The sequence below is a fragment of the Solanum verrucosum genome, unplaced genomic scaffold (assembly GCF_900185275.1).
Source record: "Solanum verrucosum unplaced genomic scaffold, falcon-dt-bn FXZP01000699.1, whole genome shotgun sequence".
Lineage (NCBI taxonomy): Eukaryota > Viridiplantae > Streptophyta > Magnoliopsida > Solanales > Solanaceae > Solanum > Solanum verrucosum.
The window spans coordinates 393,654-408,127 of record NW_026020469.1 but is presented as its reverse complement, the minus strand read 5'-3'; the positions used below and the strand labels follow the sequence as shown (position 1 = coordinate 408,127).

The 14,474-nt window shown below is 39.7% G+C and overlaps 1 protein-coding gene across 1 annotated transcript; it reads left to right on the top strand.

Annotated features, from left to right (window-relative positions):
* Positions 1-10,330: 10,330 nt before the first annotated feature.
* On the top strand, positions 10,331-10,897 carry LOC125809015 (uncharacterized). Its single transcript, XM_049488692.1, has 2 exons — positions 10,331-10,624; positions 10,745-10,897. Exons 1-2 carry the CDS (start codon positions 10,331-10,333, stop codon positions 10,895-10,897), a joined length of 447 nt encoding a protein of 148 aa, XP_049344649.1.
* Positions 10,898-14,474: the final 3,577 nt, after the last annotated feature.

The window sequence follows — 14,474 nt, the reverse complement described above, 5'->3', positions numbered from 1 at the left end:
ATTAAAAAATATATATATACATATTTGGTCATTTTCTCAAAGAGGTTAGTCGAAACTTTATTTCTTCAATTAATTTTAAATGTATTCAATAATCAAACTAGTTTGGCTTAAATTATTATAAAAAATAAAAAATAATATATATATATATACACATAAGTCAAATAAATTCTAATTAATCTAGTTTTATTAAAGTTCTTATCACTTGTATTTCGAGTCAAATGTTCAATTTTGGATCTCTTTTTTTTAAAAAAAAATATTTAAAAAAAATGTGTCATTTATTTAATTATTTTCTTAAAATTAATCAAATATTATAAATTATTATTTTTATGTTAAATCATTTTTCCAAAAGATTAGTCAAAAAATTATTTTAGTCAAGTCATACGATAATCGTATGTTAGCAGCTACTTTAAGTGCTAATACCTTCTTAGAGTAGAAATAAGAACTTCTTACCTATTTTTTCTAAATTTTTAAAGGCTTATCTGTTGAACCCTTTTTAAATCAAGTTTTCTTAATTTCTTTAAAAATTAAGTTGCGATTCTTTTCTAAGTATTTTTCTCAAATTGTTTTATACTTAGAACATTTCAAAAAGTGATTTTTCTAGAGATAGTCAAATTACGACACAACAGAAATGACGACTCCGCTGGGGACTTAATTAAGTTCTAACTATAAGATTTGACTATTTGACTAATTATTATTAATTGTTGAATTGTTTATTTGTGCTTAATGTGTTTAAATTGTTATAAATTGTTGCATTCATGGCATAACATATTCCGTTAAACGATGCTTATTTTTTATTTTCTTCTTAAAGGATGATTATGCGGGCCGCAGTCGTTTATTAACCAAATTGTTCTCGGGGCACCCTGACGAATGTAGTTGGCTACTGGATAGGCAACAGTCGTTAACTGTCCCAGCCTAAGTAGTCCGCTTGGGTCACCTATCCGCAATAAACAAAGCTCATTCTTAGTCAAAACTAGTGTAGAGCCAAACTTAATCCCGAAATTTAGCGCATATGCTTAAGATGACCCAACACCCAAGGCGTGTTAGACCCATTAAAAAGACTATCTTGAGTCCAAAGGGCCCACGACCCGAACGAACGCTCATACTTACGTGTTTGAAGGATGTATGCGCTATTTGATAAAATGTTGTGTCTTGAGTTTGGGGGGTATCTAATTATTTATATGTTTTTGTAGATGGCTAAGCAACACTTGAGTTTCAAAATGGTCACTGAGACGCCAAACCTTCTTCGCATATGGTGGTACAATCTCAATGCGTATCAGAAAAGAGAACTTTCCATTTACTTGGGTCACCTCCCGTCGATAATGAATCTCAAAGTCTGGTCTAAGTTCATTAAGGTGGTCACTCGATTTTGGGATGATGAGAGGATGGTGTTTCGCTTCGGAGATGTTGAAATGACACCAACTGTTGAAGAAATCAAAGATTGCCTAGACAACGTCGGGACGTGCCAGAAAAGGAAAAATCATCTAGATCATCACATTTTGCTTCCAGATAAGCCAACCAGCACAGAACTGAAAAATATGTTGTTATTGGTAAATGTAGACTGGCAAGACATCCCGAGTATTGCATTTGAGAAATTCTATGAACGATGGGGTCACGAGAGTTATTATAAGAATTTTCCAAATGAGTTTCACAGTCACAGTAATTGGAGTCAAACTTAAACTCTAGCATTTGTCGTATGCCTCTTAGGGACGAGGGTATTCCCTCAAGGCGAAGGGAATAAAATTGATATTCGGATTGTCATGGTTACACACGCCATATTCGAGGGTGTTGGTAAGAAAGGAAAAGTTAAGAAATACTTCAACCTAACCCCGATCATTCTGGACGACATCTACCGATCTTTGGGTCAATGCAAAAATGGGTTTCCATTTTGCCAAGGTTGTAATATCTTGCTACAGTGGTGGATGTCTAAACATCTAGTGAAGACATACAAGACTCAGAAACAAAAATTGACCGAACCACAAAAAGAAAGCCACCTCGATCATTACGAGTTTCATTTGAGCATCAACAGGTTCAAGATCCATAACACTAGGGAAGCATGGTCTAAAGTCTTCCACGACATAAAAGATGGAAACGTACAATGAATGTTTCAAGATTTCATGTCAGAAAAAATAGCTATTCAGGGGGCTAAGTGTTCTTTCCTAATCTTTCCTGGCATTAGAGGGGTACGACCTTACAATCCTAGTAGGGTAATGCGGCAATTCGGCAGAAGACAACTTCTACCTTTCAAAGAAGACACTAGCCACTACATCTTTGACTACAACGGGTGCGACAAGATACCTTACGCCAAGAATATTCGTCAAGAATGGGCTGGACGGGTCAACCTAAAGAAAAGCACAACAGAAAATAGATATGAAGTCGGGTATGTGGATGAATACAAAGATTGGTTGTATGGATGAATACAAAAAATAGTTGCAGGGATGAATACAAAAAATGGTTGCAGGATGATCTATGTGGTACACTTGACCCAACGCCACACACGGGCCGACAGATTGAAGATGTCCAAGTGAGGCTCCAAATCCAAGCCTACCATTTTCAAATACGAGTCACTACCAAATGTCTGACCAAAATTCCTTGAGTCTTGAGTTTCTCAACCAGAAATAAAATCCTACTACCAAATCCTAAAACATTACTCTATTATCTCAGGAAAGGTAAAATTGTTGCTAAGATGGAAAAAGGGAAGGGTATCAACATAGAGCTAACTGAGGAGGATTTGAGGATGAAATTACAGCGGCTCAGACAAGAGATCCAAGAAACCAGAGAAAGGAGAATAGAAGTGGAGTTTGCCACCGCAAATGCACGAGTTGCAAATGCGGTACTAGACGCGGAATTGGCAGCAAAGATGACAAAATATGATGTTATAAATAAAGAGATAGCTGATGTGCGGAAGGAACGCGATGTCTTCAACAAATATATAACCGTGATGCTTCAGAAGCCACTTGGAAACCACTCTTTCTTCAACCAAGAGGCCAACATCAGTGGTCCCGAAGGCACCAGACCTGAAGCTACTGAAGAAGATACTGGGAGGATATTATCTATAGGCCTCATCTTCAGGGACGGTAGAAGGAAGGGAATGAGAAAACCACCCTCGAAGCATATGAGTTTACCCACCGTGATTAATGCGACAATCTGAAGAATAATGGCTTTGGTGGAGGCACATTTTATCTTTTAGGAGCTTTATTGTCTGTTTTTCACTTTCCTTGTAATCTTCAAGAAATGAATATATGAAAATGAAACTGCCTTTGTATTCGAATTACGTAGGGCCTGAATTCTCCTTGGGAGATACGTAGGCAGCCTTTCAAGGCCCGACCCCTATCTTTTAAAAATTTTATTTTCCCCCTGTCATTCTACAAGAAAACTTTGGATTCACATCGACAAATGCCGAGAGATGCAGCAAGAAGACCTTAGCTCAACACAATTTAACTTTTCTGAGTCACCAATCTCAACATAAAAATGAGCAAATTCCTGCTTGTTCAAAAGTTAGTCCCCATTATTCGTGGGTTAACATGTTCTCAGTCAAAGTAACTTTTATGTGTTTATCTGCTTTCTATGTGATATTTTGCATTATTCATCCAGAACTAATACTGACTGATTTGCCTTTGAGTTGTTTTTCTCTACAGGTAGTTAGAACTGATCTGTGTTGATACGCTGATTGAACACCCCTATTTCACTAGATCTAAAGGTCCTACAGATTCCTTCCCCAATCAAAGTTCACAAAAGGAAAAAGTAGCAATGAGTGATAACAAGGAAGAAACCAGCCTTACTGATGTCGTGGTGACTCAGCCCGCCCTTGCTGATCAGAATAAACTGATTATGCAGTTGATGCAACAAATTGCTGAGATGAGGGTTGAGATGCAGAGAAAATACGATTTGCCTCCTTCGATTTTTGTTGTCAACAGTCAACCAGACGGAAGACCTCCAGCTCAAATTCCCCCTCCTAACGTGGAACAAGCTCAAAACTCGCCTTCAAGTCCTACTCGTAATCCTTCCATCATTGACCTTACCACCCAAAACCCCCATTACGCATCAGCCTCTTATCAAACACCACCCCCTCCTTAAAATATCAACCTCCAAACACCACTCCCTCCCCCCAATGCAAATCACCAAACTAGCCTACCTTCTCACAGCCAAAACTCTAATAACCCACACAGTTCCCTATTTCACCAAAATCGCTATACCAGCCCCCATAATTTCCCCCAAAACTATCACACCCCTTTAAATGGCCAAAGTCCCTCTATTGCTCCACCACTACCACAAAAGCCACTTTCCAAATACCGGTCCCTAACGAGCATGACACCCATGGTTCGAAGCTCGACCACTATGAGGAGAGGGAGAGAGAGTGGAGGTCAAAGGAAGAGACTGTCAAGATAGATATGAAGGAGGAAATTAGAAAAGCCATGAAGGAGTTGAACTACATTCCTGAGGTCGCTGGGTTGAGTTACGAAGACATGTGCATTCATCCGAATTTGGACCTCCGGGAAGGGTTCAAGGTGCCAAAATTCGACATCTTCGGAGGAACGGGGAACCCCTTAGCACATCTGAGGGCCTACTGTGACCAACTCGTGGGAGTTGGGAGAGACGAAGCTTTGTTAATGAGGATATTAAGCCGAAGTCTGAGCGGAGAGGTTCTAGAATGGTTTACGTCTCATGAAACGAGACAGTGGTCTAGCTGGAACGCTCTGGCTAAGGACTTCATCGAACGATTCGCCTACAATGTGGAGATCGTTCCTGATCGTTACTCCTTGGAGAAGATTAAGCAGAAGCCGACCAAAAGTTACAGAGAATTTGCATATAGATGGCGAAAGGAGGCAGCTAGAGTTAGACCTCCTATGTCAGAAAAGGAAATTGTCGAAGTGTTTGTACGGGTGCAAGAGCCCGAATATTATGACAGAATCATGTTGCTTGTTGGAGTAAATTTTGCTGAGATAGTCAAGGTAGGTGAGACTATCGAAGATGGATTGAGAATCGCGAAGATTGCCTGTGTTGCTGCCTCACCCGGATCTTCGGGCTTGTTAAAGAAGAAAAGAGAGGATGTGTCATCTATCTCTTATGAGGGGAAGAAAACCCCAAGGAAATACTCATCATACCAAGGTCGTTCTCGACCTCACAGAGTTCGTACCCAGCTTGTTATGCACAAGCTGATTATCAAAATACCCCTCCCCCCAGTTACCAAAATACCAATCCCCTCAGTTATCAAAATACTCTCCCTCATATCTACCAAACTCCCCTTCCAGTTTATCAGACTCCACCTCATCCCTATCGAAACTTCGCCCCCAACTGTGCCAACGTTCAGACAAATTACCAAACCCTTCCCCCAATGAACCAAACCCCAACTCCACTTTACCAAAATACCCCCTCGAACCACCAAGCTCCACAACCAAATTATCAAACCAACTCATATCCCAGATATCAAACCCCCCGTTCGAATGCTCCAAATTATCGCCAAACGCCTCCCCCTCAACAAGGCGATTACGATCCCTCTCATCCTAGATTCGAGAAGAAGCTTACTAGAATTTTCACTCCGCTTATTGAAAGCTGAACAAAGTTATTCAAGCGATTAACTGTGGCAGGATATATTCATCAAGTGGGGCCCAAGCCAGTTGACACTAGCTCAAAGTTTTATAGACCTGATCAGAGGTGCGCGTATCACTCCAACAGTGTTGGACATGATACCGAGGATTGTATCAACCTAAAGCATAAGATCTAAGTCCTGATTGACCAAAATGTGGTCTCGCTTCATACAGTCGCCCCCAATGTCAATAGTAATCCTCTGCCAAATCATGGAGGCGTCACTATCAATTGATAGAGATGGATGGTGATTGGTGTGTTACAAAGGCAATATTTCCGATTGCTCCTGATGAACTGGAAAGGGTTGTAACTTCGTTGAGCATCAGAGAGAAGGAAGAGTTTGTAATTCTGACACCCGAGAAGGTTGTTGCCTTGGTGTCGAGAGAAACTCTTGCCCGACCAAAGTTAGTGATTGAAACGGCTGTTACCCAAGGTATGACCAGATCTGGCAAGTGCTACACGCCAGAAGAGCTGATCCAGGGTGTGCAAAAGAAGTACCAAACAAAAAGGCCAATAAGTTCTGGAGAAAAATGCAGCCGAAAGATTATTCAATTGTGAAGCATTTGGAGAAGACGCCGACTCAGATCTCTGTGTGGGCCTTATTGATGAGTTCACAGTTGCATAGGCAGGCTCTGATGAGAGCTTTAGATGATACTTATGTGTCTGTGGGTACTAACAGTGACAATTTAGCAGCCATGATAAACCAGGTCATCCAAGGACACTGAATCAGTTTTTGTGACGAAGAGCTGCCTTTTGAAGGAAGAATGCACAACAAAGCTATGCACGTCACCATCAAATGCCGGGATAAAGTTATAAATCATGTTTTGGTCGACGATGGGTCCGATCTCAACATCTGCCCGCTTTTGACTCTCAAGCAGTTGAAATTCAACTTGGAAAAGGTTCAACAAAACCAGGTCAATGTTAGAGCTTTCGATGGAGTGCAGAGAGACATAATAGGGGCAGTAAATTTGGATATCCAAATGGGACCTGTAGAATTCAATGTGGAGTTTCAGGTGTTGGACATCAATACCAGCTACAATTTGTTTCTTGGAAGACCGTTTATCCACATGGTTGGGGCTATGCCTTCTACCCTTCACCAACTGATGAAATTTGTTTGGAAGGACCAGGAATTGGTCATTCATGGTAAGAGGAGTCATTCCGATGGGTATGTGCCAATCGTTCACGAGGTTTCCTGAGGTTGTGATTTCTACACGGTGGAGCTAGTAAATGCCACCGATGATGATTTGGGTCTGCAACCTCTTATACCTTCTGTGTACAAGATGATTGCTACTGTCATGCTCCAGAATAGTTTCGAACTAGGTTTTGGATTGGGGAAGCATTTCCAAGGAATCGTCGAGCCTATCTTAATTCCCGTCAAAAAAGCAAAGTTTGGTTTGGGGTATGTTCCAACAAATGACGAAGCGGAGAGGAAGAACAAGAGGGTTGATCAAGTTGTCTAGGCCAATTCTTCATCTGTACCAATCATTCTCGGTGCAAGAACACGTCAACAATGGTGGTCTCGGGGAAAGAATCTGAGGCCTATTTGAGGAGATAGATGCGGTCATCGAGGAAAAGGCTGGCCCATCAGGCATCCATGATGCAGAACCTGATGAGCAATTGCAGAACTGGACCGCCACACCACTCATGATTTCCCGCTCATCTGGGTAGAAAGGAAATGTGTTTTTGTTTGTTTTTAAAATCGGTAGTAGTCCGGAAGAGGCCCGAGACCCAGCCTTCATGCAATTGTTATTTGTTTGAAGCTTTTAAATTTCCTTGTGATGTTTAAAAAGGCAAAATGGCCCTCGGCCATGGCCAAAGTTTGTGCTTGTCTTTCAATTTAAATGAAAAGCCTCTCTTATCGAAATTGGTTTATTTTCCTATCTGTTACGTTTTACTTCCCTAACTTTGTTTGTTTATGATTTCAGTAATATTAATTTAAAACTTGTCAATGTCATGTCATGAACCGAGTGAACAAAATGAGGCAGGTGATGAGGAGTGCGAGGTGCATGAACAAGAAAATGATGTACCCGAACATATTGCCGAAGAGTTTTGACAATTTGAGAATCAACACAAGGCGAATTTAGAAGAAACTGAAACTGTGAATCTCGGAGATGAGAAATGTGTTAAAAAAGTAAGAATCAGTGTCCATCTGACTGAAACTCAAAGAAGAGACCTGGTTCGCTTGCTCAGAGAATACATCGACGTATTTGCCTGGTCTTACAGGGATATGCCAGGGCTAAGTACGAATATGGTATCCCATAAGTTATCGATTAACCCAGATTTCAGTCTAGTAAAACAAAAGACTCGGAAGTTCAAGCCTGAGTTAAGTTTGGAGATCAAAGAGGATATTACAAAGCAGATCGAGTCTCAAGTAGTGAAAGTGACGTAGTATCCGACTTGGTTAGCTAATGTTGTTCCGGTTGCCAAGAAAGACGAAAAAAATCAGAATTTGTGTTGACTACAGAGATCTCAACAAAGCTAGCCCGAAAGATAATTTTCCATTGTCAAACATTCACATCCTCATTGATAATTGTGCTAAGCATGAGATGCAGTCATTTGGGATTGTTATGCGGGTTATCACCAGATCCTGATGGATGAAGAAGATGCGGAAAAGACAGCTTTCATCACCCCCTGGGTGTTTATCATTATCGAGTGATGCCCTTTGGTCTAAAAAATGCGGGTGCTACTTATATGAGGGCTATGACAACCATCTTTCATGATATGATTCACAAAGATATCGAAGCGTATGTAGATGATGTCATAATCAAGTCCCGCAAGAGTTCGGATCACTTGACTCACTTGAGAAAATTCTTGATCGCTTACGTCGATACAATTTGAAGTTAAATCCCGCCAAATGTGTTTTTGGAGTGCCAGCTGGCAAGTTGTTGGGATTTATAGTCAGTAGGAAGGGCATTGAGCTTGACTTTTCGAAGATCAAGGCGATTTAAGAATTACCTCCTCCGAAGACCAAGAAAGAGGTGATGAGTTTTTTGTAAACCCATCTTTAAATTATTGAAAAAAGATGTGTCGACCAAATGGACCAGACAATGTCAAAATGCTTTTGATGCCATTAAGAACTATTTGTCCAATCCACCGGTGTTGGTCCCTCCGCGAGAAGGGAGTCCGTTATTGCTATATTTGTCGGTCTCGAATAACGCATTGGGGTGTGTGCTTGGTCAACATGATGAGACTGGGAAGACGGAGCGAGACATTTATTACTTGAGTAAAAAGTTCACTCCATATGAGGCTCGTTACACTCTTTTGGAGAGAACATGTTGTGCTTTGACTTGGATCGCTCAAAAGTTGAGACATTATTTGTCTTCTTATACCACGTACCTTATCTCCAGAATGGATCCGTTGAAGTATATTTTCCAGAAAGCAATGCCGACCGGGAAGTTGGCTAAATGGCAAATGCTTTTGAGTGAGTTTACATTGTGTATGTGACACAAAAGGTGATAAAGGCACAAGCCTTGGCTGATCAACCCGCGGAGAATCCAGTTGATGAAGAGTATGAACCGCTTAAGACTTATTTTCCCGATGAAGAAGTAGCGTTTGTGGGTGAAGATATTTCTGAAGCATATCCTGGTTGGAGAGTATTCTTTGATGGAGCGGCAAATCAACAAGGGAAAGGTATCGGAGCAATCTTAGTGTCAGAATCCGGTCAGCATTATCCTATGGTAGCTAAACTCCAATTTAATTGCACAAACAACATGGTTGAGTATGAAGCTTGCATCCTCGGTTTAAAGATGGCAATCGACATGAACGTTTATGAGCTTCTAGTTATTGGAGACTCAGACTTACTGATTCATCAAGTTCAAGGAGAATGGGCCGTGAAGAGCCCAAAAATCACATCGTACGTGCAGTATATACAGAAGTTATGCAAGAGATTTCGCAAGATTGAGTTCAGACATACTCCCAGAACACAAAATGAGTTGGTTGATGCTCTTGCCACCATTGCCTCAATGATCAAACATCTGAATACAAGTTATATTGATCCCTTGGATATAGAGGTAAAAGAGCAGCATGTCCATTGTTCACATGTTGAAGCGGAGCCAGATGATTTACCTTGGTATTTTGACATCAAGAAGTACTTGGAGACCAAAATTTATCTTGAGAATGCAACGTTCAACCAGAAGAAGTCGATACGCCGTATGACCCTCAATTTCTTTGCGAGTGGAGAAATCCTTTATAGGAGGACTCCAGATTTAAGTCTTCTCAGATGTGTTGATGCTAGTGAAGCTGCAAAGCTTCTGGAATAGATACATGCGGGAGTTTGTGGTACTCACATAAATGGTCTCACTTTGGCAAGGAAGATCATTCGAACCGGTTACTTTTGGATGACTATGGAACATGACAGTTGCAAGTTTGTGCAAAAGTGTCATAAATATCAAGTGTATGGAGATTTGATTCGGGTGCCGCCTCATGAACTCAATGCTATGAGTTCACCTTGGCCGTTTGTAGCTTGGCGCATGGATGTCATTGGTCCAATAGAGTCAGTCGCCTCTAACATACACAGATTCATTTTGGTTGCGATTGACTACTTCACCAAATGGGTGGAAGCAGCTTCATATAAGTTGGTGACCAAGAAGGTTGTGGCTGATTTTGTTCGCAACAATTTGATATGTAGGTTTGGAGTGCCAGAATCCATTATCACGGATAATGGGGCGAATCTCAACAGTCATTGGTGAGAGAGAAATGTGAATAATTCAAGATTACTCACCGGAACTCAACCGCCTGTCGTCCCCAAATGAATGGAGTTGTAGAAGCCGTCAACAAGAACATAAAGAAGATTTTGAGGAAAATGACTGATAATCGCAGAGGTTGGCATGAGATGCTGCCGTATGATTTGTTGGGTTACCGAACGACTGTCAGGACATTAGTTGGAGCTACTTCATATTTGCTAGTAGATGGAACAGAAGCAATTATACTTGCAGAAGTTGAAATACCTACATTGAGAATCATCCAAGAGGCTGAATTGAGTGATGCTAATTGGGTTCGTAAGCGTATTGATCAGTTACCATTGATTGATGAGAAGAGAATGGTTGTAGTTTGTCATGGTCAACTGTATCGACAGAGAATGATTCGTGCTTTCCACAAGAAAGTAAGAGCCAAGATATTTGAAATCGGTCAGTTGGTCCTTAAACGCATTTTCCCTAATCAGGATGAGTATAAAAGGAAATTTGCACCAAATTGGCAAGGACCCTACATGGTTCGCAAAGTGTTATCCGAAGGTGTCTTAGTCCTGTCGGAGATAGATGGCACCGAATTGCCAAAACCGATCAACTCAGATGCTGTTAAGAGATACTATGTGTGAAACTTCAGTTTGTATTTTCTTGTCATTTCCTTATAATCGTTCTATTTGCTTGTAATCGCGTCATTTTAAATTTTATCCCTCTTGTAATGAATTACGTCTAACCTGAATTCTCAAGAATGAAATACGTAGGCGGCCTATATCGGCCTCGGTCACCCTTTTATCCCTTTTTAATATTTTCTTGTATATGAACTACGTTCGACCTGAATTCTCAACAATGAAATACGTAGGCGGCCTATTATTTAATTTTATTTTTTTTTATTAATCTTTGAGGGGAAACTACGTTTGACCTGATTCCTGCCTCAATGGGATACGTAGGTGCCACAATGGCTCGGTCATAACTGGAATAGAATATTTGAGAGGGACTCAAAAATTCTCGAGAAAAATCTTTTCAACAGGTCGAGACTAAAGTGACATCGAAACTTGCAACTAGGACAAAATTTTGAAAAGATCTCAATAATTCCATGATTTGTTCATCAACAGTTCAAAATACGCCGAGGCAATTAACTGGGACAAAATTTTTAAGGATGACCTCAAAATTTTTCAATAAGGTTCATCTGGAGTTTAGAACAACTTTCAATACTTCCCAGCAAGTAATCAGATAAACCTCAAGACACAAACTTCAAAGACGTTCATTAAGTTTGACGAGACATGACACTTGACAGTAACTTTTTCAAACATTATTTTTGAAAATCTACTTTCCTTATAAAATTTTTCCTCATGCTTCAATTATTTTTGCATAAAAATGTTTTGCCTTACCTATCAAGAAGCGGGAGATTGGAGAAATCAACCGAAGATAGCCAGACAAAGAGAAGACAACCGAAGGGATCGACACAAATCAGTTCGCTTTAAACTGACAATTTTTATGTGGATGCAGGTCTATAGGTTTGCCTCAAGGTCATCATATTCCTCCATTCAACGAATATGGAGAAGTAAAAAAGGTAAGATCTCCGAAATTGACAATTTTTCTGTAGATGCGGAAAAGTTTATGCTTCTTATACCAAAGAATCTGGGATATAAGTAGCATTATTTCATTCAAATTCTCATCAAGGCAAGGTCCATAATGAACGCACGATAATGTTCGGGGATGGAGCAAATGGAAGCCCCGAAGAGAAAAGTTATGTTGTTTTACAACAACTAAAAATACTCGGAGGAAGTAATTTGCATTATATTATCAGATATGATAGTATTCTTGCCCCGATGGTTATTTATGTTGTATTGTCGAATGAGACGATACCACCACTCGGAGAGTCATTTATATCGTATTGTTAAATAAGATGATACCACTACACTGATGGTCATTTTTTATTTATATCGTTGATCGAGATGATACCGCCACCCAAAAAATATCCAGAAGATCATCTATGTTGCTCAGCGAACCATTATCTTCGTTCGATATCAGGGAGGCATCACCAAAAGATTTATACATCACGGGAAGAGATTCATGCATTGCAAGAAAGAATGCATGCATTGCAGAACAGATTCATGCATCGCGAAAAGAGATTCATGTAATACAAAACAAATTCATGCATCGAGGAAAGAGATTCATGCATTGCAGAGCATATTCATGCATCGCGGGAAAAAGATCACACATCGCAAGAAAAAGAAATCATGGGTGGCAAGAGAAAGAAGTCATGCATTGCAAGAGAAATAAATCATGCATGGAAAGAGAAAGAAGTCATGCATTGCAAGAAAGAATTCATGCATTGCAGAGCAAATTCATGCATCGCGGGAAAAAGGTCATGCATTGCAAGAGAAATAAATCATGCATCGCAAGAAAAAGAAATCATACATGGCAAGAGAAAGAAGTCATACATGGCAAGAGAAAGAAGTCATGTATTGCAAGAGAAACAAATCATGCATCGCAAGAGAAAGAGGGCATGCATCGCACGGAAACAATGCATCGCGAGAAAATCAACATCGGCTGCATAATTTTCATTTGCAAGAACAATATCAAGAGAACCATCAACAACGACGTCAAGAGAACTATTAACAAATTAAATCAGCCTATTTTATTATTTCGACATCAAAAAAGAATACATTGAAGATTATAATGCAAATATAATTTACAATCTTTATTTGATTTATGTCAAACTAGAGGAAGTTGACGTCAAACGTCCAAGGAGAACAATTAAGTGTCAATACGGATGAATTTTCAAAGCAAACCACAAGTGCGGACGACATCAGACAAAATGCAGCACAATGTGGAACTTTGTCTTAGCAGTGAACTGGGACATAGTCCAAAGAGGGGCACCAAACTCTTAGAACGCGAGCTATGGAGTGACTTCCACCACAATCAAACCACACCCCTATCAGAAGACATATGGGTTTATATTTGGGTTTGTCGGTTTAAGTTTCACATCCGAAAAATTTTGGGTTCATCGGGAGCAACTTTCTAATCCAAGTGACAATGCGCCAAGAGCTTTGAAAATTATGTATATGTAAGTTCTTAATTATAGATGTGAAGCGCGCCACATTCATGGATAAGAGGTTACAAGCCTCCTTTTCATACTCAACTTACTTGTCACTCCTCCAGAATCGAAAGTTGTCTTGCATAATAGATTTCCTTTTCAAACGATCGAGTCAAACTACAAGCAGTCGGATTCCTCGAATTGAGGGATATGTAGGCAGAATTGATGGTGAAACTCGGTTGTATTCCAACATTCACTCTTAAATCTTATTCTCGAACATTCTGATCCCTTCATAATTCGGTATCGGGATAGCTTTTGAATTCCTTCATAACCGAGCGTCAAAACAAGCTTATCAAACTACAAGTGGCCTGAATTCTCATATAGCCTGAGATATGTAGGAAACCCGATACTGGGGTTCGGCCATAATTCCTAAAATCCATACTCAAGTCCCTTTCCTAAAGAAAAAGATGTGGTCGGTCAAAATTTGATTCGTCAATTTCATTTGCCTCGAATTGCTTTCATCAATCCAAGTCAAATGAGGGACAATTGTTAACACCCAATTTTTTACCTTCATGTTATAGATTAATCATCGAGTTTCTTCAATTTCAAACGATTTAAAATAATTAGTTTTATAATTTCAAAAATAATAATAATAATAATAATAATAATAATAATATATATATATATAGTTTGCAAGTTATTTTAAATAGTTGTATCATTATTATAATTTTTAAAATAATATATGTGTTTTATAATTATGTCTTCTTCACGTGACCAAGACGAAATCAAGACGCTTCAGTTCGGCAAAATCGAAAAAGCTGCAAACCCATAACCTTAGCAGCCTAATCGATCACATCGCCATCCCCTTTTGCCCCTTTTCAAAGATTTTCTGAATTCCTTCACTGTTGCTTCGAAAAGAGCATTTCGAATTCAAATTTTCAATCCGTTTTCCCCCTTTAAATATGCCCTTTCACCCCTCTATAAAGGGTGTCCTGAGTTTTCATTGAAGAGAGGGAGAAAATTGATAGGACATAGTTTACAGAGACACAAAAAATACAGAGAGAACAGTCTGAAAGAATGTAAAAAAAAAACAAAGAGTTTGAGTCTCTTCTATTCGAGTTCGAAGTTGTTTGTTTTTTGGAGCTCATCTAAATCTGCTCACAGTGGTG

Bases quoted from the DNA above. Each gene is read 5' to 3' on its own strand.
- LOC125809015 (XM_049488692.1), top strand. From the start codon at position 10,331: ATGAATGGAGTTGTAGAAGCCGTCAACAAGAACATAAAGAAGATTTTG. The intron at 10,625-10,744 runs GTTGTAGTTTGT...TTCCCTAATCAG, and splicing joins TGATTGATGAGAAGAGAATG to GATGAGTATAAAAGGAAATT.